At 39.9% G+C, this 25,866-nt stretch overlaps 1 protein-coding gene across 2 annotated transcripts in view; it reads right to left on the minus strand.

The window, feature by feature from the left end:
* Positions 1–25,866, minus strand: part of SNTB1 (syntrophin beta 1) — a 242,551-nt gene that overhangs the window by 101,461 nt on the left and 115,224 nt on the right. For both annotated transcript variants that reach the window (XM_079141538.1, XM_079141537.1), the window contains exon 3: positions 1,457–1,664. In XM_079141538.1, the coding sequence (XP_078997664.1) occupies positions 1,457–1,664 (208 nt within the window). The remainder of the gene's footprint in view (positions 1–1,456; positions 1,665–25,866) is intronic.

Raw genomic sequence — 25,866 nt, forward strand, 5'->3', positions numbered from 1 at the left:
CAAGGGAACACAGAGAGGGAGGTGTGCCCAATAGTATCATCGGAACCCTTGGATCCCAGCATGCCAGAGCTTACCAGAGTCTCTATGTTTATCTCCCTTTTGCTTAAGTGGAGTTGAACTTTTTGTCACTTGCAACTGCAAGATTCCTGACTAAATGACCTTTTCCCAATAAAAAAGTGTATTTGGAGACAGTGAAAGTGGAGAGTATTCAAGACTATTCCTTTTAAAAATGTGTCAATCACTCAGATTTATGGTGTCCTTTGCAGCCAGGGCCCTGACACTGCATCCAGGAAAGGCTGGCTGGGACTGTTTTTAGGATTCTGATGCTTCATCTCTTTAGTTCTCTGAAACCGGTAAGAGATGGGACAGTGCCAAAACAAAAAACCCACTCGAGTTTGAACTCTGAGGTGCTGACCCATGCACGAACTGGTGCAAACAAAGAACAATGGTGGAAAGCAGCCGAATGCCAATGCCGTGTTCAAGTATTATTTTCAAGTGCCACTCCACGGGGCCTTCTCAGATGACAGGGTTCACTGGTAGGAAAGCTGTTATTGGGACAATCATTATTCCCATTTACGGCCTATTAGAATGTGAGTCACCAGGAGGTCAAACTGTCCCAAAAGCCTAGTGTTCTTGAGCACTCAAGGTCAAATTCAAGGGACAGCAATCAGGTGTGAGGACAATGGCAAAGGTTTAATCCTTTGAAATGAAGAGCAGAGGTAACTCCCAAGAGATGGAGTTTTTCTATCACCAACACATCATATACCTTGGGAAAAGAAATCGGAGTGACTGCAAAGGTCTTTTCCACAGCTGTCCAGGATACAGCTGTCCTCTCTGAGACAAAGACAATCTCTTCATTAGTTTTAAATACACCTCTTCTCACTCATGCCTAGCATGTGCCTGACACAGAGTAGGTGCTCATCAAAGACCACATTTAGAACTGTTTGGTTAAAAATAGAAATAAAATAAAAGGTAATATATGAGTCAGCCCATAGTAGTTGCTTAAGAAAGTCTTGCTTTTACTATCATTACAATTATTTATAAATGTGTAATTCAGTCATCCCTGCGGACCCTGTGTCATTAATAAGTACGCTTGTCAAAGCCCACATAAAACGTCTGTAGCAACAATATTGACTTTGCATTTCAAGGTAACAGTTCTTTTATGAGTTTGAATTACTTTCCCTGCCCTTCACATCACCATAAAAATCAAACTCTTCATCAACTCACTCATTCATTCATTCAACAATGAGTGACCACATGACACCTGCCACGTATTTGGATGTTGGGGAATCAATGCTGATAAAGATAAATTCTCTATATAGTGCATTAGGCATGCAGTCTGTTGGAATAAAGAAATCTAAGTAGACTGCAAATGAAATAATCAGACAATGGAATGAGACAGGTGGTTACAAGCACAGGGAGCCAGGAAGACCATGAAGGGCGCCATTTTTCTTACCTTTTCTGCAAGCCAGCCAAGGTGCCTGATCTCTCGGCTCCCAGCAATGCCTGTCTTCCCCAGCTGCTCTCTGACCTCAGCAATCACTCGGCTCACCAGGTCACTAACATTGGAATGAATGGCACTAAACCAGGCCTGGGCTGTGGCTGAATCCTTGCTCCTTAGTATCACAGTGTGCTTTGCATCTGGAGAGTGGATTTCAAACTGCCTAAAGAAGAAGAGAGAGAAGGATTAGAAAGATCCCTGGCAGACCGTGCCTCAGAAAGATGAGCTGATTCTTTTCTCTTTTAGACCTTTTAGACTGTTCGTTTTTCATGATTGGCCTTCATTCCCGCTATTCATTCATTCACTCATCCTGTTCATCCACAAATGTGTACCGATTGCCCAGGCACTGGGGTATGTACAGGAAATGTCCGTGCAACCACCAAATCAACCTGAATTGAGGGTGTCTGTTATCCTTAATCCTTCTTCTTAACCAGCTTACTAGAAGTATCATATCAAGACTTCTAAACCATGAGCTGATACTCATTCAATCCACAGAGGATTGAAACCATGAGCTGATACTCATTCAATCCTGCTACTGGCAGGAAGGAGAACAAAATATCTAGCCACATGTTTAATCCTACTGCCCAGTGTTAATCAATGGAGAATATTTCAGAAGAAAAAATTATCAAACATTGTAATCTTTAGGAACCTTGTCCGTGGTACATTTAACTACCACTTAATCCTTGGACTCCTGTAGTGAAGGAGTTAATTATCCTAGGAAGGGGTAACAGTGGGTAAGATTATTATATTTTAAACCCAACACCAAAGCTTATGCCAGAACTCAAACTGGGTCACCTAAGATACAGAGTGAGATAGCTACATACTATAATTGTGGTAAAAGGAGGAAATTCTAAATGGGTACTTATAAAATTCTTAATTTGAAGTAATTCTAGATTAACACAGACTTGCACAAATAGTATGGAGAGGTACCAGGTTCCCTGCACCCAGGTTATATTTTACATTTTATGGTTCAATATCAAAACTAGAAATTGTTACAACAAGAGTGTGCAGTTCTGTGCCATCTTATCATGTGTGTATTTGGTAAGCACACTGTCAAGGCTTAACACTCTTCCATCGCCACAAGGATCCTCCTCCAGCTCCTCCTATAGTCACATGCCCCCTCCTCATCACCATCCCAGATCCTGGCAGTCACTCACCTACTCCCCATCTCTGTAATTTTGAGAAAGATACTTTTTATCACAGGGAGGAAAAAACATCTTATTTATTCCTTCATATATACCAGAAATAAGTATCATCTATTCATTCATGTTTGTATAAGAAAGATATGAGGATTAGGAAATTCAAAACTGATTCCAATTTTGTTTATTTCCTTTCATTCCTTAATAATATGCTAGTATTCCCTGATAATTTACTATGTACTAGGTAAAGTTTTAAATCTCTTTATGTTATTCTATCTAATGTTTCTAATGGTCATATGTCTGATAGTGTTAACCCTATTTAACAAGAAAAAAAATTGAAGTTGGAAAGAGAGAGAAAGAAGGAATTTACTCAAAGTTGCTCAAAGTCACATAGTTAGCGATGCTGGGGTGCTGACTCTTGTAAGGTAGGCTCAAAAGGAACTTTAGATTACATAGAGAGAAATGAGAGGGAGGTGGGTATGAATAATGGTGGAATGAGACAGACATCATTACCCTGTGTACATGTATGATTACACAAATGGTATGAATCTACATCGTGTACAACCATAGAAATGAAATGATGTACCTCATTTGTGTACAATGAATCAAAATGCAGTCTGTAAAAGAAAAAAAAAATCATTTGACAAAAAAAAAAAAAGCCTATGAACTCAAATTCTGCATTATAATGGCTCTGTTTTAAACTGGACAATGTCCAACAGGGGCAACCACTGTCTTCCACCTTGGTCTGGAGTCCAGTATAAGCCTCAACAATTATGCTCAATAGTGTCCTCCTTAGATCCTGATTTGCAAAATAAATTTTGCACATCAGCTGAAAGTTTGTAGTCCCAAGAAATCTGCCTTCATTAACATTTGAAATGAACCTTTGAGAGTAAATCTTTTAAGTTATAAACTTAAATTGTCGAAAAAGGAATGATTTGGAAAGTGGGATGTCTCTAGAGGAGTTTTAGCAATTAACATTCTTAGTAAGAAATTTGCAAAACAAGTCTCTTCAGTGAGACTGTAAGTTTTAAGTGATCAAATGGGGAATCTGTAGATGGCACTGGTCTTCAACTAGATGGAAAAAACACTCTTCCTTCTCAGATACTTTTCAAAGAAATGGACAATAATTCTTGATGGAATTTTCTTTCCTTCTAAAATTATTACACTTCAGTAAAGTTGCATAGTAGAATTCAATCCAGGATACCTGACAAGAATGAAAGAGAAATCAACATGCTTTTCAGATTCTTCTATCAATATTAATTATTCCAGGAACTTAAAACATGCCAATATTTTATGTATAAGATTTTCTTATGAAGTCCTGGGCTTCATTGCAAAGAAATGACATAGCTATTCTCCAGGTGTCACACACACATACACCATGGTGCCAGCAAAAGAGAGAGAGCAGGTTGTCTGTAGAGTTGCCAGCATGGCCCTATTAGAAAGCAGACTAAGATACAGTTACAGTCTTGTGATGTAGAGGCCCACGTCTTCTAGGTTTTGACAGCATTTATTGTTACCATTAACTTTTAAATATATAACACACAGAAAAATACACAAATTGTAGGTGTAAAGCCTGAATGTATATTCATGTAACCACCACTTAAGAAATAATAAATGTAAGTTTCCCAGAAGTCTCTTCTGTCCTCCAATTCTAGGGTCCATCCTCCAAAATAATCATTCCTAGACTTTCTTTTTCCATAGATTACTTTTGTCCCAGGCAAAATGGATAATTTTTTTTTCATTCATTGTGTTATGGCTTGGATCTGGAGTGTCCCCCAAGGACTCAGGTGACTTGGTCCATAATGCAGTGCTGTTCAGAGGTGGGGCTCTGGGAAGTGACTGGGTCAGGAGGGTGCTAAGCTGTTAACCCACCCATCCACTGAGGTATGCAGAGCGGAATGAATTCACAGCAGGTGGTGGAAACTGTCTTTATAGGTGGAGCCTGGTTGGAGGAAGCACCACTGGGGGTGTGCCCTGGGAGGGCGTTCTTGTCCCTGGCTCCAAGGCAAAATGAATACTTGGGAATCAATCTCACAAAAGAGGTGAAAGACCTCTACAATGAGAACTACAGAACACTAAAGAAAGAAATGAAAGAAAACCTTAGAAGACGGAAAGATCTCCCATGTTCTTGGATAGGCAGAATTAATATTGTCAAAATGGCCATCCTACCAAAGTGCTATACAGATTCAATGCAATTCCAATTAAAATCCCAATGACATACCTCACAGAAATAGAGCAAGCAATTATGAAATTCATCTGGAAGAATAAAAAACCCAGAATAGCTAAAGCAATCCTTAGCAGGAAGAGTGAAGCAGGGGGTATCACAATACCAGAACTTCAACTATACTGCAAAGCAATAGTAATAAAAATGGCATGGTACTGGCACCAAAATAGACAGGTAGATCAATGGTACAGAATAGAGGATATGGACTCAAAGCCAAATAAATGCAGTTTTCTCATACTAGACAAAGGGGCCAAAAGCATGCAATGGAGAAAAGATAGCCTCTTCAACAAATGGTGCTAGGAAAACTGGAAATCCATATGCAACAGAATGAAACTAAACCCCTATCTCTCACCCTGCGCAAAACTCAACTCAAAATGGATCAAGGACCTTGGAATCAGACCAGAGACCCTGCAGATTATAGAAGAAAAAGTAGATCCAAACCTTCAACTTGTTGGCTTAGGATCAGACTTCCTTAACAGGACTCCCATAGCACAAGAAATAAAAGCAAGAATCAATAACTGGAATAGATTCAAATAAAAAGCTTTCTCTTAGCAAAGGATACTATCAGCAATGTGAAGAGAGAGCCTACAGAGTGGGAGAATATCTTTGCCACTCATACTTCAGATAGAGCTCTAATTTCCAGAATATATAAAGAACTCAAAAAACTCTACACCAAAAATACAAATAACCCAATCAACAAATGGGCTAAGTAAATGAACAGACACTTCACAGAAGAAGGTGTATAAGCAATCAACAGATATATGAAAAAATGTTCACCATCTCTAGTAATAAGAGAAATGCAAATCAAAACTACCCTAAGATTCCATCTCACCCCAACTAGAATGGCGATTATCAAGAATGCAAGCAACAATAGGTGTTGGTGAGGATGTGGGGGAAAAGGTACACCCACATATTGCTGGTGGGGTGGCAAATTAGTGCAGCCACTCTGAAAAGCAGTGTGGAGATTCCTTAGAAAACTTGGAATGGAACCACATTTGACCCAGCTATCCCACTCCTTGGCCTATACCCAAACGACTTAAAATCAGCATACTACAGTGATACAGCCACATCGATGTTCATAGCTGCTCAATTCACAGTAGCCAGATTATGGAACCAAACTAGATGTCCCTCAATGGATGAATGGGTAAAGAAACTGTGATATATATACATATATATATATATACACATATACATATATATACATATATATATACACATATACATATATATACATATATATATATATACACACACACATACACACAATGGAATATTACTCAGCCATAAAGAATAATAAAGTCACGGCATTTGCAGGCAAATGGATGAAATTGGAGAATATCATGCTAAGTGAGATAAGCCAATCTCAAAAAACCAAAGGAAGAATGATCTCGCTGATAAGTGGATGACCATACATAATGGGGGGTGGGAAGGAGGCAAGAATGGAGGAAGGAGGGACTGTATAGAGGGAAAAGAGGGGTGGGAGGGGTGGGGGGGAAGGAAAAATACAGAATGAATCAAACACCATTACACTATGTAAATGTATGATTACACAAATGATATGCCTCTACTTCATGTACAGAGAAACAAGTTGTACCCCATTTGTTTACAATTAAAAAAAAAAAGGCTGACGAACACCTTGTGGTTGCCTGAAGTGTATGGAGGATCCTAGACTATGTCTGAGGCAGTGTTTAACTATTTGGTCCCATCCTTTTTAGAGGTGGATCTCCAAGTGTGGCCACAGGCCAGCAGCGTTCATATCATGTGGAAACTTACTAGAAATATTAGAAATGAACATTTTTGGTTCCCTCCCAGATCTACTTAGTTGGGAATCATGGGGGTGGGGCTCAGCAAACATGCTCCAGGTAAACCTGATGCAATTCAGTTTGAGAAGACCTGCCTTATAGGTTCATAAGAAAAAAGCACCGAGCCGGGTTGGTGGCAGACTTCCTAAATGGCCCAAGTGATCTTGGTGAATGGTGAATTGAACTCCCCCAGATCAGTTCTCAAATACAGAACATATGGAGAGGCCTGTGGCTTTTCATAGTAAAAAAATAAATAAATAACATAATATAAAATCAAGTAAGTAGCAAAGGTTCTCGACCAAAAGTACTCCTTAGAAACCCTCGAATAGTTTTTGTAATCATTTGGTTAAATATAGATGCTTGGACTCCATCCCAGACCTTTGAATGAGACTCTGGTAACTAAAGCCTGAGTATATGCTTTACGTGTTCCACAAATTATACAGATTAGGGTCATGGCAACCTTCTAAGCCCAGGCTCAGCCCCCTGAAGAGCTGTGGCACCTATGGGTAGTTGTCACCGGAAGGGCTACAGAACAGAGAGCTCTTAGAAAATGTGTTAGTTACCTACTAGTGAGTAACAATTTCCCCCAAAATAAATGACTTAAAACTTCAAACATTTATTATCTCAGTTTCTGTGGGTCAGGGATTGGGCAAGGGCCTAGCTGGTTGGTTCTGGTTCAGGGGCCCTTTTGAGTTTGCAGTCCACAAGGCCTGCAGGTGTCTGAAGGCTTGGCTGGGGCTGAGGGTTCACTACCACAGTGACTCACTCTCGTGGCTAATGGTGGCAGACCTCTGTCCTTTGCCACATGGAATTCTCCAGAGGCTGCTTTAGTATCTTCAAGTAATATTTTTGACCTGTATTAGTTTGCTAGGGCTGCCCATAACAAAGTAAGCTTGGTTTCCCAAACTAAGTGATTTGGTGTCATTTCTCACCCCTGCAAAGGAACTGCTATGCCTTTTATGAAATGGTCTCCAAAGTCATATCATGACTTCTGATTTTTCTTAGATGTGAGTCCAATGTGCACCCAAGAGGAGGTGATTTAAGTTTCAGTAGGATACAAGGAAGAATATCAAAGAATTTTTAGCCATATCTTAAAACCACCACAGAGAGGTTTTGAACGAAACCAAATTCTGGAAGAAACCTCTTTCTAAATGGAGAGGAAGTTCTTGGTGCTGTGAACCAGTAGACTGTAAAGAGCTTGCTAATTCTAGTGTGATGGAGAATACCATTCCTTCTGAGCTGTGGCATACAGAGGTATATGGGTAAGGGTCAATGTCAACAGAAGAGATGAGAAACAGCCAGTCATTGACACCATACATGAGCAGCATGAAACCAACAAACAATAATGATGGGTGAAGGACTATTGACTGATCTGTGGAGGGTTTAGCCTAGAAAAAAAAATCACTTATTTTCATAACGAAGAAATAAAAGAATTCAGTAATGTACATTCATCTCCTTCCCCACACCCCAACAAAGTTCAAAGGAAGGGAAAAGGGGTATAAACTTCCTTTTCTAAAACTAATAAACTGCAATCTAAAGCAAACAATAAGTACCTGACAGTCTTGGCAATCTCCAAAACCTTTGAGTGACAACTCTAGTTTCTGAAGAAGGTCATGAGTGATTTTACACACACACAAAATCTCCATTACAGAGGAACTTTGGATTGTGTAGAGGGAAATGGGGCAGGAGGGGGTGGGGGAAGGAAAGATGGTGGACTGAGACAGACATCATTACCCTATGTACATGTATGATTACACGAATGGTGTGAATCTACATTGTGCACAACCATAGAAACGAAAAGATGTACCCCATTTGTGTACAATGAATCAAGATGTAGTCTGTAAAATAAAAAAAAAACTCCATTACTTAATACAAACTTAAAATATATACATATACCTACATATTTTATTATTTAATCTCATTTTACCAAAATCTGGTCCACTGAAATGAATATTCCTCTGTGTGAAGAGATAGGCAAAGAAATTTCATTCCTGGGGCAGCTGTGCAGCTGTTTCTCCAGCAACCCACCAATTTAAGGTATGTAAAGGAGATGGATCATGGATTCATATTGGCTGTAAACTTTGTTGGTTGGGAGGCATTAGGCAAATTAATTAACCACCCTAAAGCCTCACTCTTCTTATTTGCAGAATGGCAAATATTTATTTGCCTCAGTTAATTGGGAAGATTAAATGAAATAACATATGCATGAGATGTCACAGTTCCAATCTCATCTTGATCAATATTTCTAGCTTACAACGAATCGTCTTCCCAAATTTGCAAAAATGCAAGTCCCAAGAAAAATTAGAAAGTCACACAAAGACTATTTCTAACATCCTGGAATGGAAAAAAAAAAAATTAATTTGGGGGAAAGATGCATGGCTCTTGCAATATTCTGAAAGATTTGGGACAAAGCTGATAAGATGTCATTCCTTATTCCATCTACCTCTTTGTTCCACCTAAGAGCTACATGAGGCTCATGTTCAGGAGATAGAGTTAACGTGAGTTATGGCCATGACTACAGCTAGAACCATCTGCTGGAGTCCCGTTTCTTTCTGTGACTAGAGAGTAGTAGAGATTTTAAACATGTTTTAATCTTTTGGCAATTATTATTAGTATTTTTTTTTTTTTTTTTTGCTGGCAACACATTTCAAAAGAACCATTTTAGGTTCAATCCATTAGTGTAACACATGCCTTTAAAAAGGCAGCATCGATTCCAATAACTATTTAATCAATCTATAAACATACAGAAAGAGATAAAGATGGGGAAAGAACATAGGAAGAGGGGAGGGAAGAAGAGGAAGAGGAGGAAATAAAAGTTGAAGTGCAAAACCACAACTAAAGGGTGTGTGAAAAGTAACTAAGTGGTGGTCAATGTCATAAGATCAGAGAGCCAGAGATGTGGGATACCTTGGAAGCAAGAAAAGCGCTAGAGAATGGTGTTATATTGTTGGTATGAAATGATCTACACAAATTCTTGTAAATCTGGAGACCATTCCTGGAGAGGTAGAGAGGAAGGTTCAATTAGGAGGGAAACTGAGTGACAGGAGAAAATCAGAAGGGAGAGTTCCCTGTAACTCAGCAACTGCTGAAGTTGGTTCCGTGTGCAGACATTGTGTGTTCAATGTATTTGAACAGAGGAGGAGAAGGAAGAGTAGCAGGATTGACCTGTTGATTCACACAGCCTGAGTCAAGGCCAAGCTCTGTCATTTATAAGCTGTGCCTCCTCATGGGCAACTGTTACTCTGTCTGCCCAGTTTCTACTCTCCAGTCATCTAGTAACATCCTCTTCCTATGTGGTCTGGGATGGACGGTTTGAGGGTTGTAGGTGTGAACAATTAGGGTCAAGGAGATTCAAATCCAGAAATTCTCCTGGAGTCTGTGCTAAAGAAACATTTTTCCTGACATACATGTATGGAAGGGTCAAATATAATTACAGGTCTGCTAATGAAGAGGGGAGGCTCCCTGCAAATAAAGCCAACACAGAGGAGAGCAGAACTGAACATGAGCCACCTGGGCCCAGTTGTTCCTGTCACTGTGAATCTTCTTGAATTCTTGTGTGTTCACCTGTCTTGCTTGAGCCAGTTCGAATTGGGCTACTGCTCAAATACAACTGAACTTCCTGACCCATGCATGGATCACAAATAGTTCACTTAGTTTCTATGAACCTCAATTTTCTTCATTCTCTGTAAAACAGGGATGGTGTTGATGAAGATGGTAATAAGAAATAGAGAATTCAATGAGATAATAATTCTGCAAGTGCTTGGTGACCTATAAATCTGGACGTTAGCAGGCTGTCATTTGTGCATTTAGCATTTTGAGTTTTTGACTTAGTACCTGAGAAAATGAACCATGTTAGTGATCATACTGTTTTTTGTATTTTCTCTACCTGTGGACACAGATAAATAAGTTCACTCTCTTAGCTACACAATCAGTAAAGAGACAAGGCATGCATATTAAAACGGAAAATCCCAATAAACGTCTTCGGTTATAAAATGGAGCTAGAAACACGAGTGATTTTTTTTAAACAATATTCAATTCCAGCACGCTTGTGTTAGGTGATATAGAAAATGGAGTACATGGTCTTGTACTCCAAAAAGCTCCTCATGCATAATAAGTTGAATAGCATCTCCCCAAAATTCAGGTCCATGTGGAATCTCAGAATGTAATTTACTTGGAAATAGGATCTTTGCAGATCGAAGTAAGGTAAGGACTGTGATGAGATCCTTATCTCATGATTTCATTAATCCACTCACTGGATTAGACTGGATCCTAAATCTAATGACAGTGTCATTATAGAAGACAGAAAAGACACAGAGGCACACAAAGGAGACAATGTGAAGATGGAGGCAGCGATTGGAATGATGTAGTCACAAGACGAGGATCCACCAGAAGTTCTGAGATAGGAACCTGCCAATACCTGATTTTGGACTTCTGGCCTCCCAAGCTAAAGGGGGACACATTTCTATTGTTTTAAGCTGCCTAGTTGATGGTACTTGGTTCTGGCAATCCTAGAAAACTGAAATGCGACAAACTACTGTCCTGTGCATACCTGGGCTGGGTCAGCACTGATGTTTAAAATACATGGACACTTAGAAAAACTCACAAAACAGATCCTGTAGGAATGTGGCTATCTTATGTCCATTTCAACACACTCTAGAGCTAAGAAGTCTTCTTGGCAATAAAGCTTCCTCTGGCTAGCATTCAACCCTACAGCCAGAAAGAAAAAGGGGAACCATTCTGAAAAGAGGAACCTAAATAGAGCTCCTGGGAGCAGGCTGACCTATAGGTGGCCTCTACTTGGTCAGCCAGCATGCTGCCTTCCGTCTTGGAGTAAAGAAAATCCAGAGGACTCTCTTGCTAGCTGATGAGTCCTACATTTCTGGAACTGGGCAAGAGGAGGGAGGGAGGGTGGGAGGACAGGAGCAATAAAGTCAGAATGGCTGATTGGAGCTATTTTCAGCAGGCCAGTCTTTTATAACTCTTATTTTGTTCCCCAGTTGAACTGACCACTGCTTGATGAATTGTGTTGATCTGTAGTTCCGCGATAAAGTTCTCTTTTAATTCCCTGCTGAATAGAAATATTTAGGGCAATGCCACAGCTGTGTTTATTCTCACACTCCACCACAGTTATGTAAATACTGCCTATGGAACTATTTCTGATAAAGGCCCATACCAACCCCAAGGAATTATACGCTCACTCTAGATGTCTGCCAAGATGAGCCGCTTCGATTCAGCTTGGCACAGCATATGAATGATATCACAGCTTCTCAGAGATCATTTGGCAAACCTCACAATAAAAGAGTAATTTTCTTCCCCTCTTGCTCTCTCAAAGCCTTCCACTGAGCCAAGTAATATTTCCCAGCATTCTCTGCTTCTCTTGTTTGGAAACATGAGGCTGACATACAAAATTTGAAGCCTCCCAACAAAATACTGATAGATAAAACAAAACTTGCAACCTGGTGACAAGAGTTTCATGTGACTTTTGCCTTGCAATGTGAAGATAGAGAAAACATGGATGAAGCTAGATATGGGGCTGGTACCACAGGAATCAAGCAGAAGACACACCACACAATCATGTGGTTGCTTCCAGAGCCACAAACCTGTGACTCCTATGATTGATGAAAACAAACAAACAAACAAACAAACAAAAAACAAACTTCCCAACAGACATGCATTAACAATGGTTATCTCTGGATAGTAGAATTTTAGATATTTTTATTTCTATTTTTATGATTTTCTATATTTTTCAAAATGCTTTTGCAATGTAATCAGAAAGAAAGAAATTAGAGGAAGACAAAGTTTCTTAAGAAAAACAAATGATTGCAAATCTTGAGCAATAATGTCATTAGTGAACTGATTCACTAGGCAAAAATACTCTAGTGAAAAAGTTAACACTAGAGGAAAAAAAAAATGAGATTAAAATCCTAAAATGGGCTGGAACTGAAAGACCTGAAAGAGATAAAGACTGGTAGTAAGAACATTCATAATGAGGGTGAGCACTTGTCCTGTGGGCATGCAAATGACACCAGAAAACACGTGCACTTTTCGTATTTCATCCTAATTAGCACGCCAGGAGGTGGGTGGCATGACAGGCAAGCAGATGGCTCTTTGAAGGGGCCAGCTTGTCCAGTCTCTTTCAGTCAGTAAAAGGAAAAGCTGGGACTAAAACCCCAGTTCATCTGACTCTAAAATCCACGTCTTAATCATGATGCTCTGCTGTCATTTCACTATGGCAGTGTCCCCTGAAAGTCCAAGTGCACAGACGTGATCCCCAGGGTGACAGATGGGGAGATAGTGTGGACCTTTAAGCGGAGAGGCCTTATTGGGAGATCCTGAGGTCATTGGGGGCATAACTCTCAAGGGGGTTATGGGACCCCAGTCTCTCAGCCTTCCTCGGCTTTCTGGCTCATGATATGCTCCCACCATAGTTTATCACCTTCTCCAGAGACCCAAGCAAATGGGGCCACCTGACCTTAGATCTGAATTTCCAAAACATGAGCTAAATAAACCTTTTCTCTTTATAAGTTAATTGCCTCAGGCATGCGATTATAGTAGTGAAGCTGATACATGCTCCATTTAGCAGGATGTTTATAAAATGTGGTGTGTCATTTAAAAGAGTAGAGGGCATTTTTCACATTGTTTGCTGCTCAGTATCTTTTGAACACCCTTCCTGTGTTGTGGAAAGTTTTCCAAATTACAAATTCAACTTCCCCAAGGCAGATGCCAGAATTCAAAATTCTATCCTTCTTTGCTGCTAGGGAACGGAGCCGTTTTCATAAAATAGAAACTCTGAAGGAGTCAATGTGGGGATGTGGGCGTGCATGGAATCCATCTTTGGGCAGGTATGGCAGTGGAGGAATCAAGCTCTCAGGGGCCAAACTTGGCCAGCCTCCAGTGTATTTGGTGCAAACTGAGGCAGTTGTGGAAGCTCTGAGGTGCTGTTAAGTTGGGGTGGCAGCAGGGGTTATTTCCCCCAATACGGCCTTTACAATGTGGTTGGTTATGCAACTTCATGGCCTGAAATCTTTGGAAAATACATGAGAACTTCTTCTCCCTAGCCAGAGTTTATTCTATTGCCTGAAAGCAATCCCAGTTAAGAATGTAGATTTAGGAAGCAGGTTGCTATGATGAAAACTAATGAGATCATCTAAAGAATGTGTCAAATATGAGCAGGTAATGGAAAAGAAGTCAGACTTGGTGCTGTTTTTCACAAAATCCTATTTCAGAAACAGGTCATGCATGATATAGTATTCTGCTAAGCTCTGAGGGAACCTGACAGTATCTCTTATGTTGGCTAGGTTTCAGTTTTTCAGTAACATAAATTTATGAAATATGTGAAGAATTTCAGCACTTTGACCTTTCCTAGGGGAACGATATCCTTATCAAAGTCTTAGAAGAGGAGTCAGCTAAAGTTAAAACTAGAGAAAACATTTTTTTCCACTACATATTTCATCTGCACCTCACAAAATATTCTGTGGTTTGAACTTGCTCAACTGAGTAAGTAAAAAGTCATCTACATATATACAAGGTGCTAATGCAAATCAAATAAAAGTACATTTCTCTCTAGACTCTTAGTACCTTACACTGACCAACCAGGGGTCCTGTGGCCCAAACCAGAGCATACATAGCCCTTGGTATCTGAGTGCCTGTTGAGGTAGGGTGGCCAGATTTAGCAAATAAAAATGTAAGTTGCCTGTTAAGGAAGTCTGATCCTAGACCAACAAGGTGAAGATTTGGACCTACTTTTTCTTCTATAATCTGCAGGGTCTCTGGTCTGATTCCAAGGTCCTTAATCCATTTTGAGTTTAGTTTCGTGCATGGTGAGAGATATGGGTTTAGTTTCATTCTGTTGCATATGGATTTCCAATTCTCCCAGCACCATTTGTTGAAGAGGCTATCTTTTCTCCATTGCATATTTTTGGCCCCTTTGTCTAGTATGAGAAAATTGTATTTATTTGGGTTTGTGTCCGTGTCCTCTATTCTGTACCATTGATCTACCTTTCTATTTTGGTACCAATACCATGCCGTTTTTGTTACTATTGCTTTGTAGTAGAGTTGAAGATCTGGTATTGCAATACCCCCTGTTTCACTCTTCCTGCTAAGGATTGCTTTAGCTATTCTGGGTTTCTTATTCTTCCAATGAATTTCATAATTGCTTGCTCTATTTCTGTAAGGTACGTCATTGGGATTTTAATTGGAATTGCATTGAATTTGTATAGCACTTTAGGTAGTATGGCCATTTTGACAATATTAATTCTGCCTATCCAGGAACATGGAAGATCTTTCCATCTTCTAAGGTGTTCTTTAATTTCTTTCTTTAGTGTTGTATAGTTCTCGTTGTAGAGGTCTTTCACCTCTTTTGTGAGATTGATTCCCAAGTATTTTATTTTTTTTCGAGGCTATTGTGAATGGGGTAGTTTTCCTAATTTCTCTTTCTGAAGATTCATCACTTATGTATAAAAATGCGTTGGATTTATGGGCATTGATCTTGTAACCTGCTACTTTACTGAATTCACTTATGAGTTCTAAGAGTTTTCTGGTGGAATTTCCAGGTTCCTCTAAATATATAATCATGTCATCAGCGAACAGGGATAGTTTGAGTTCTTCTTTCCCAATTCATATCCCTTTAATTTCTTTGGTTTGTCTAATTGCTCTGGCCAGAGTCTCAAGAATGATGTTGAATAGAAGTGGAGAAAGAGGGCATCCCTGCCTTGTTCCAGTTTTTAGGGGAATGCTTTCAGTTTTTCACCATTTAGAATGATATTAGCCTCCCATAGCACAAGAAATAAAAGCTAGAATCAACCACTGGGATAGATTCAAACTAAAAAGCTTTCTCTCAGCAAAGGAAACTATCAGCAATGCGAAGAAAGAGCCTACAGAATGGGAGAATATCTTTGCCAATCATACTTCAGATAGAGCACTAATCTCCAGAATCTATAAAGAACTCAAAAAACTTTACTCCAAGAATTCAAATAATCCAGTCGACAAATGGGCTAAGGAAATGAATAGACACTTCACAGAAGAAGATCTACAAGCAATCAACAAACATATGGAAAAATGTTCAACATCTTTAGTAATAAGAGAAATGCAAATCAAAACCACCCTAAGATTCCATCTCACCCCAAGTAGAATGGCGATTATCAAGAATACGAGCAACAACAGGTGTTGGCGAGGATGTGGGGAGAAAGGTACACTCATACATTGCTGGTGGGGCTGCAAATTAGTGCAGCCACTCTGGAAAGCAGTGTGGAGATTCCTTAGAAAACTTGGAATGGACCCGCCATTTGACCCAGCTATCCCACTCCTTGGCCTATACCCAAAGGACTTAAAATCAGCATACTACAGAGATACAGCCACATCAATGTTCATAGCTGCTCAATTCACAATAGCCAGACTGTGGAACCAACCTAGATGCCCTTCAATTGATGAGTGGATAAAGAAACTGTGGTATATATATACAATGGAATATTACTCAGCCATAAAGAATGATAAAATTATGGCATTTGCAGGCAAATGGATGAAATTGGAGAATATCATGCTAAGTGAGATAAGCCAATCTCAAAAAGCCAAAGGACGAATGATATCGCTAATAAGTGGAGGATGACACATAATGTGGGGGAGGGAAGGGTTAGTGTTAGGGTTAGAGTTAGGGTTAGGGAGGGGGACAAGTATGGAGGAAGGAAGTACTGTATAGAGGGTAAAGAGGGGTGGGAGGGGTGGGGGGAAGGGAAAAAATAACAGAATGAATCAAACAACATTACTCTATGTAAATTTATGATTACACAAATGGTATGCCTTTACGCCATGTACAGAGAAACAACATGTATCCCATTTGTTTACAATAAAAAAAAAATGTAAGTTGCCTAGTTAAATTTGAATCTCAGATAAACAAGGAATAACCTTTTAGTGGAAGCATGTCCTATGCAGTCTCTAATGGTAGAGATGGTGTCAAGTATGTGGATAAAAAATATATAGAAAGTGGAGTGCAACCTGCTTATAATCCCAGCTACTCAACAGGCAGAGGCAGAGATGTCACAGGGTTGAGGACACCTCAGCCATTTAGTGAAACCCTGTGTTAAAATATATGCTTGTGTGTGTGTGTGTGTGTGTGTGTGTGTGTGTGTAAGTAAAATAAAAGGTCTGAAGATAGAGCTTAGTGGTAGAGAGCTTGCCTAGCATGTGTGAGCTCTTGGCTTCAATCCCTAGTACCACATACCAGAAAATAAAATGGATAGAACTTTATGTTGGATAAGCCATGAGGGGTGGAAAGAGGGAAACGTCAAGGTGTTGCTTAGGTTTCTGGATTAGAAAACTGATTGAATCACAGTGACTTTCATGAAGATAAAAATGATACAGATTTGGAGAGAACTAGACACTTGGCTAAATATCTCCAATGGCATTGATGTCCTGTCATAACCTCAAATCTGTTGTATCTAAAGACACCAGCCACTCCCCAAGACTCAGTTTATTCTACGGTGATTTTGCTTTCATGACACCAACATCCTCTCAGTAATCCAGGTCAGGTGACCCCAATCTTCCTCCATGCCTCCTGTCCTCTTGTATGGAGTCTCATCTCCACATTTTATCAGTTTTGTCTTGGTGATGTCTTCTTTTCAAGAGTCAGCCACACCATAAGTTACCATGCTTCCTCAGGAAAGCTGAGACAGTCACTTGCCTAGGATAGGATGTAAGCTTTGTTTTCTTGGCCAGCTTTGATACAGGGTAGTGGTTGCCTGAATCAATGTCTTGCAAAGGAAACTGAGGTCTCACTCTAGGCTCAAGTAGGAGAAATGCTCTAATCATCCATAAATGTTTGCCCGGGTCCTGGAAGTGGCAGGATCTGTGATGCCTGCTTATTTCTAGAAAGCCTTGTGGCAGAGAGTTTTCTAGAAATAAGTTGTGTCTCCTAATTGCCCCACCCTTGAAAAGGGTCTCGGCTTTGGGTCATCTAATCATCTTTTTCAAGGCTTGTCCTTTTCTAGTTTATCTCTCCAATGAGCTAAATTCTGGAGGGCACCCTATAGATCAGAATTATCTTAATATCACTCCCAGCGCCTGACGCATGGGGGAGGGTACTCTAGAAGCATTTGCTGGGCTAAATAAACAGAAGGCTGTATACTGTAAAAGCTTGTCCCCTTTGTGAGGTGTCTGCTTTTCTCATCAAAGTTCTGTAACTGCCCATCTTGACATTTTTACTTTCCCCTCCTGCTGCATTAACCCTTTCGGGCTTGATCAACTGAACTGAACCCCACAGCTGGGTATCTTAGGTCAAACACGTTTTAGTGTTTCATGAGAAGTCTGACTCCCACATGCGAAGTGCAGCAACTAATTCAGAAATTGTTACCTATTCTGATATTGTTTACCAGAAAATTTGCCACAAGTGAATTTCTTGGACTAAAATAACCAACGTGTGATCTTGTGAGCCTTTCTAGGTTGAGATGTGGAAGGAGATGGCCTTGCAGACGGGCAAAGCAGGACCAAAAGGTGACCCGGAAATGAAGCAACTAACTTAGTGCTGCCATCTAAGAGGCACCCCTATCAATGGGTACCACAGAACTCATTCATGGGCAAGTTCCATGTAAACTAAGGAGATTTGTCTGTCTGACCCACTTATAAAATGCTGAGCAAATGCCTTTTTATTCATTAGTTTATCAATTATTCTTGAGGGCCTAGCACCTATCAGACATGGCATTGGGCATGTGGAGGGAAGGAGACTTTAATACAGATATTGTTTGTTCCTATAATCACTGAGATTACAGTCCATTGATCTGGGACAGGCAAACACTTTCTTAAGCTTTCACATAACATGAGAAATTCCTAAAGCGAGAGAATAATCTGTCTGTTTCAGAAGCAGAAAATCTTTTCCTAAATTGCCAGTAAATTACTTAAGCAATAATTAACTACATGAAGTTGGCAGTTGCTACAGGTACTAATAGTACTTCATCATCCCCAAAGAGTCACATAGCTCTTCAGCTTGAAATCCTACCAAGCCATTCTCTGTGAGGAAAGAAAAGAAGAAAAGGGAGAAGATAAAGGCAAAAGTCTTGTATCTCTAGGGCCTGTAAAAATAAAGATGTGTCACCTGTGTGCTCTAGCTTGCATCTTGCATGGCCCCCAAAGGCCCATCCACTAAAGACTAGGCTGCCAGCCCGTGGTGCTATTAGGAGTCAGGGCAGCCTTTGTGGGGTGAAGCTGAGTGGAAGGAAGTTGGGTCATTGCCTTTGAGAGGGATATCTGAACCCCAGCGTCTTTGTATCTCTTTCCCTCCCAGCCACCATCAGGTGAGCACCCTGCTCCTCCATGTGCTCCTACTATAATAAATTGTGCCACTACAGGCCCCAAAATAAAAGAGCCACTGACCCTGGACTGAAACCTCTGAAACCTTGAGTTGATATAAACTTTCTTCCTTTTAAGGTTGTTTTCTCAAGTATTTTGTCCCAGCAACATAAAGCTGATTAACTGTAGAAGGCAGCACCTTGAGACATTAGCGTCTATGAATCTTTCAGCAAGGATTATTAGTCACTGCTGTCCAGAGAAGACGGTCCTGAGAGAAAGTGGAAGAGGAGACAAGCTGGGTGATCCAGAAAGATCCAAAGAGGATCTACCACATGAATGGACCTAGGCAATTGGGTTCAGGAAGTAGAAAAGACCACAGGCAATTTTAGTTATCATGGGTGAACTACATATAGAGAAAAAGCAGAAGCCAAAGTGATCCTAGTTATATGCATGAACAAATGAATGATCAAGGTCAAAATTAATAATGTGTTAGAAATTAGAGGTCATTTAATCCAACCACACATTTCACAGGTGAAAAATCAAAGTTCTGGAGAGAAGTGGTTTACCCAAGGTCATACTTGCAGGTAGTAATAGTAAGGAACCTAGCATCCAGATTTCCTAACAGCTGAGAGAATGATGTGCTAAAGGTAATTTCACATTGGTTATGATTTTCACTGGTGGTCCTGAATTTGGGGCAAGTAGCTCTTTCCATATTTGGAACACTCACTGCAGTACTTTGCAGATATTTCACCATCAAGGTTCTTATGAAAATGACAGCTTCATAATTATTTTCTCTGGAAGCCTTTGCTCAAAGACACTTTCACCTCTTTTGTAGATAGCAATAATCATTTTCATTACCTGAAGGATTTAAACAAGCACAAACAAATAAATCAGCTACTCATAAAATTTCAATTTTAAAAAAAATCTATATCTGAACTATCTAGACAAGTTTTAAATTGTCATGCTGGTTGCAAGAGAGGGCGAAAATCAGAATAATGCAAATGTTCATCCCAAGTTGGAAAAGGTCATGCTATATGAAATTCAATCTTCCTCATTCTTACAGTAAATGCCAAAGTGCCAGACAAGTTAGAAAGAGAGTCAGTCTCTCTGTGAGGGAGTGAAGTTGTGAGGTTTTATTTTGTTTTGATTTTATTAACTGTTTTTTTTTTTTTTTTTTTTTGTAGAAAATATGGTGAAATAGTAGAACAAGAAAATTGTTATAAATGAAGGAAATTAACTCAAAGCTTTCCAATTCTTGATGTAGAGGTGGGAGGAGGGGAGGTGATCACGGAAAGAAGAGGCTGTCAGGGCTTCTGCACTTGCTGCAGGGGACATCTGCGTTCCTGGGGTGGTCAGATGCCTGCCTTTGCCTCTCAGCCTTAAACATGTGTTCCCTCAAGATGCGTGAGTCAGGTGACTAAACTGTGTATTCAGCATTGCACCTCAGGCAATCTGAGTGAGTGCTGCTTATCGGTTAACTGCTTTTAACCAAGACTACTTAAATACATCCTCTCCAAAAAAAAAAAAAAAAAAAAGAAAGAAAGAAAGAAAAGAAACAGAAGAAGCTAGATTTTGGGGGTAAGGCAAATACAGACAACCTTTTGAATCATTCATTCAAAATATTTATTAAATGCCTGCTGTCTGTTAGCCTGCTGTTAGGCAGGCTGCAAGGTGCTGGGGAGACTGAGCCAGACGGTGTGGCACAGCCTTCAAGGAGCTCATTGTCCATGGGGCCTAGAAGGTGTCTGAGGGGTTGACAGGCAAAGAACCCAATGACCACATGTGGCCTGGGGTTTGATGACATTAACAGAGCCAGTCTGCCTTGGTCCTGGACTGGCTACTAGCTAAGTGCCTCAGGCGAAGAACTCAACTTCTCTGCATCACAGTTTCTCATCTGCAGATTGAAATGGGCCGAGCTATGACAAGGGCATTGACTGGAACCGTGATGGCCCTGCGGCTGACTTTAGAAGGAAGAGAAGAAGCTGGCTAAACCACAAAGGAGCATTAGGGGCTTAGGGCGCAGCACGCCAAGGAGTGTGGTGGCCTGCACAAGCGACCTAAGTGGAAACCTGCATTTCACATGTTGGAACCTGTGAGGAGTGCTCAGCTGTGTTGGGGAAAGAGAGACAAGGAGGTGGAGGGACAAACAGGGCACAGAGCCCGAAGGGGACCCACTGACAGAATTACATAAGCAGCATGAGCTGATCAAGTTTGTACTGTAGGGAGATCATGTCTGGGAAGATGGATTGGAGGGGAGAGAGACCAGGGACAATGGGACCAGCTCAAATATCTGTGCTGTTGGGGAGTGACAGCAGAGTCAATGCAAAGGAGAGAGCACTTTAGACAGAAAAGGATAGACAAGAGCAGATAAGGAGAGCATTCTATTATGACCATTTGATTTCTGCATTAATGCTTGTATTGTCAGGAAATCATGTCCTCTAAACATGGAATCCAGAACATGTCCATCCGTTGATACAGAGGTCTGGTAGCCACGGCAAAACAGGAGACATGAGTAAGTTAGATGTAGTCCAAGCCATTAAATTATAGTCATCAAAAGTGGTAGGTACCAAATAACTATAATACATGGCAGAATAATTACAGTACATGACAGAACAGGTGTGTCATTAAAAAAGGCATAGATTATCGAGGGAAGGAGAGGATGCCGAGTGTAAGGAACAGGAAGTCCTCTGGGAAGACTAAGGTGTTGAGATGGAGCTTAAGGAATAAGAGGACTATGGCAGGTGGAACCTGGTGAGAGTATTTCAGTCTTTGGGACACTGTGACCAGGAACAGAAAGGTGTGAAAATGGAGGTGTTCAGGAATAGCAAATAGACCAGTTTATCTGGGAAATTATCTTTATAACTGCATTAATTTGCAGGGGGGTGGTTACCAGGGAATGAACTCAGGAGCACTCAACCGCTGAGCCACACCCCCAGCCCTATTTTGTATTTTATTTAGAGACAGGGTCTCACTGAGTTGCTTAGCACCTCGCTTTTGCCGAGGCTGGCTTTGAACTCATGATCCTCCTGCCTCAGCTTCCTGAGCAGCGGGGATTACAGGTGTGCACCACCATTCCCAGCAATTTTTAACAACTTTATTGAAATATAATTGATATATAAGAAGTAGTACCTATTTTAAGTGTGTAATAGGCTTACACATACAGATACCTCCTTGACTCTTTCCCCATTACTCTTGCTATAGATTAGTTTGCATTTTCTAGAATTTTAATAAATGGAAACATATAATGTAAATTCCTTAAATCTAGCTTCATTCACACAGCATTGTTATCTTGAGATTCACCCATGTTGAATCATGAGTTCATTCCCTTTTATTGTTGAGTGCTAATCCATCGCATGGAAACACCACTGGTTGTTTATCCACCTTTGAATGAATGATTGTTTCTACAGCTTAGTTATTACAAATAGCACTGCTGTGAACATTTTGTGTTTTTGTTTTGGACGCATGGTTTCATTTCTCTTGGGTAAATAGCTAGGAGTGGGTTGTTGATTTACTTGGTGGTATGTATGTACTGAAGCAGTTATACAATTCTTCAGTCTCAAACAGAAGCATACAAAGGTTCAAGTTATTCCATATCCTTGCCAATGCTTAACATGGTCAGTCTTTTTTTTTTATTTTTGTTTTTTACAGACTGCATTTTGATTTATTGTACACAAATGGGGTACATCGTTTTGTTTCTATGGTTGTGCACAATGTAGATTCATACCATTCGTGTAATCATACAATACATAGGGTAATGATGTCTATCTCATTCCACTATTTTTCATACCCTCCTCCCTCTCATTTCCCTCTACATAATCTATATTTCTAGCTTGATTAATATGTGTGTCGTGGTATCTCATTGTGGTTCTACTTTCATGTGCGTAGTGATTAAGAATGAACATTTTTTCATGAGTTTATTTGCTACAGTAAAGTGCATAAATTTTCACCCTTTTAAAAATTGCATTGATTACCATTTTATTACTGAGTTTAGACAATTTTCATGTATATACATTCTGCATATACAAATCATTTATTAGATATAATGAATATTGTTTGCACTATTTTCTCCCAATCTGTGTTTTCATTCTCTTAAGAATAAAATATTTGCTGGGTGCTGTGATGCATACCTATAATCCCAGCAGTTCAGGAGGCTGAGGCAGGAGGATCTCCAGTTCAAAGCCAACCTCAGCAACAGTGAGGCACTAAGCAACTCAGTGAGATCCTGTATCTAAATTAAACAACAACAAAAAACAATAGGGCCAGGGATGTGGCTCAGTGGTTGAGTGCCCCTGAGTTCAATCTCTGGGAGCCAAAAAGTAATGAATAAAATATTTAATTCAATGAAATTTAATTTATCACTTTTTCCTTTGGGAATTGTGCTTTTGTTTCTACATCTAGAACCTCTGTGAAATCAAATACATAAAATTTTTCTATATTTTCTTCTAGAGGTTTATAGTTTTAGGCTTCACATTTAGGTTGATGATTTGAACCAATTTTTGTATATGGTACCAGATATGGATTGAAGGTCACTTTTTATTTGAATATGCAATATTTATATCACCATTCGTCTAAAAAGACCATTCTTTCTCCATTAAATTGTCTTAGCCTACCTGTGGAAAATCAGTTTCAGATGTATGTGTCTGAGTTTATTCCTGAATTCCCAGTTAGCTTCCATCTATTGACTTGCCAATTTTGGAAGCAATAACCCCGCTGTTTTGATTACTGTAACTTTAGAAAATAACTGGATGAGGTGGTGTTAGTCGTGAGATCTCTATTTGATATCATTTTTCTTCTGCCTCAAGTCTTCCTTTAGCATTATTTGGAGTGAAGTTCTGCATGTGGTAAGTTGAGTATTACATTTGAATAAACCTGTATTTCACCTCAATTTTTGAAAGATATTTTTGTTGGATATAAATCCTAACTGATCAGCATTTGAAAGACACTCCTCCAATATCATCTCATTTGCATAGCTTCTAAGGAGAAGTCAGCTGCCTTCTCCTTATTTCTCTGAATATAGCATATCCTCCTTCTTTGGTGGCATTTAAAGGCTTTCTTTTAATCACTGGTGTTCAGCATTGTGATTACAAGGTGGCTTCATGCCATGTGTTGCATACTTCTTATACATAGGGTTTCTTGAGCTTCTGCAAGTCCATGGATTTATAGTTTCTATCAAATTTGAACAGTTTTCAGCCATTATTTCTTCAAATAGTTTTCTGTTCCCTGCCCCTTTGAAGATTCCAACTATATTAAGCTGCTTGAATTTTTAGCACAATTCACTGATTCTCTGTTCTTCTTCTTTTTTTTTAATCTTTGCTTTCTGTGTTTCATTGTGGATAGCTTCTATTATTAGGTCTCATTTGCTGTTAATTCCATCCAGGGCATTTTATTCCCACAGTGTGGTTTTCACAGCCAGAAGTTTCACTTGGAGTTTTTAAATAACTTCATGTCTTAACTTTTTGAACACATGGGATAGAGCTATATTAATGGTTTTAATGTCCACATTGGATCTTTCTAACATCTGTATCAGTTCTGGGTCAGTTTCAATTGATTGATTTCCCTCTGCACTGTGGGTCATATTTTCCTACTTCTTTGCATGCCTGGTAATTTTTTAGTAGATGTCAAACTTTGTGAGTTTTACCTTACTGGGTGCTAGATATTTTTATATATCTAAAAATATTCTTCAATATTTTTTTTTTCTGGGACACAGTGACTTGGAAAGCATTTGATCTTTTCAGGTATTGCTTTTAAGTTTGTTAGGTACTACCAGAGTGGGCTCCATCTGGGTTATTCTTTCTGTCTCTGCTGGAGTGTGGGCCTTCTTTGTATCCCATCCAATGTCCCAGGGATTGTGACGTTTTCCAGTGGCAGGAGAGGCACCGTCCTGGCCTCTCTTGAGTGCTGAGCACTGTGACCTCTAAGCTGTTTCCTTGACCTTGTGTACTTTCCTCACACATAAATACTGATCAGTACTCAGCAGAGCTCCAGAGACCCTTTTAGATCTGCAGAGCTCTCCACGTGCAGTTCTATCCTTCTGGTACCCTCCTTGTAAGAGCTGGCTGCTTTGGGCTTCCTAGAGTCTCAGCTTGGTCTTCCCAGCTCAAGTAGTGTGGTGGGCTCTCCCAGGGCCCCTTCTTCCTGGGCAAGGGCCTGAAAATTCCCACCAGCCAGCAAGCCTGGACAATCTGAAGGATCACCTTGTTTGTTCCCATCTGTCAGGCATCATTCCTAACACCCAAGAGTTTGAGCATTGTTGTACCACATATTTTGCCTGTTTTTATTTGCTTCAGGATGGAGGGTAAATCTTGTTCCTGTTATCCACCTTGGTTGCAGTGAAAGCCTTACACCTTGCCTTTTAAGAAAATTCTTGAAGAGATAGTTTTTCAGTGTAACACTCTTTATTATAAAGGTGTTAAGGCATTTGTTATCCAATTAGATTGAATTTGCTCAGTTCAGTTCACAGGTATTTATTGAGGAGCTATTATACACCTTGTACTGCATCTGTAAAGAATCAATCCCATAGGGTCTCTACATTTCTGACATCAGTTTATGGATACAGATAATTTAAAGGAACAAATTTTAGGACTTGTATGTTACCCATGCTTTCCATACTCCTCCCTTCTGGTGCCTACCAATATTACTACTGATTTTGTATCAAGGGCAGCTGGAGGAAATAAGAAGCACAAACTCCGTGATTTTATAAAATGTAAGCAGCCCTAGTACAAGACTGAGGGGAAGAAGTTGAAACTCTAGGGGAAAGTATTTTATGCTGGTGAGCTGTTGATTTCTCAGTTTCTTGCTACTACTTTACTCCCATAACCATGATATAAAGTTGGTGCTACTTCAGATGGAAGAAAATGGAGCTTCAAATGGTCCCACCCCGGGACCTGAGGGAATGAAGCAGGCTGGGTGAGGGTACAAGATTGA

Source organism: Sciurus vulgaris (assembly GCF_902686455.1).
Source record: "Sciurus vulgaris genome assembly, chromosome: 1".
Lineage (NCBI taxonomy): Eukaryota > Metazoa > Chordata > Mammalia > Rodentia > Sciuridae > Sciurus > Sciurus vulgaris.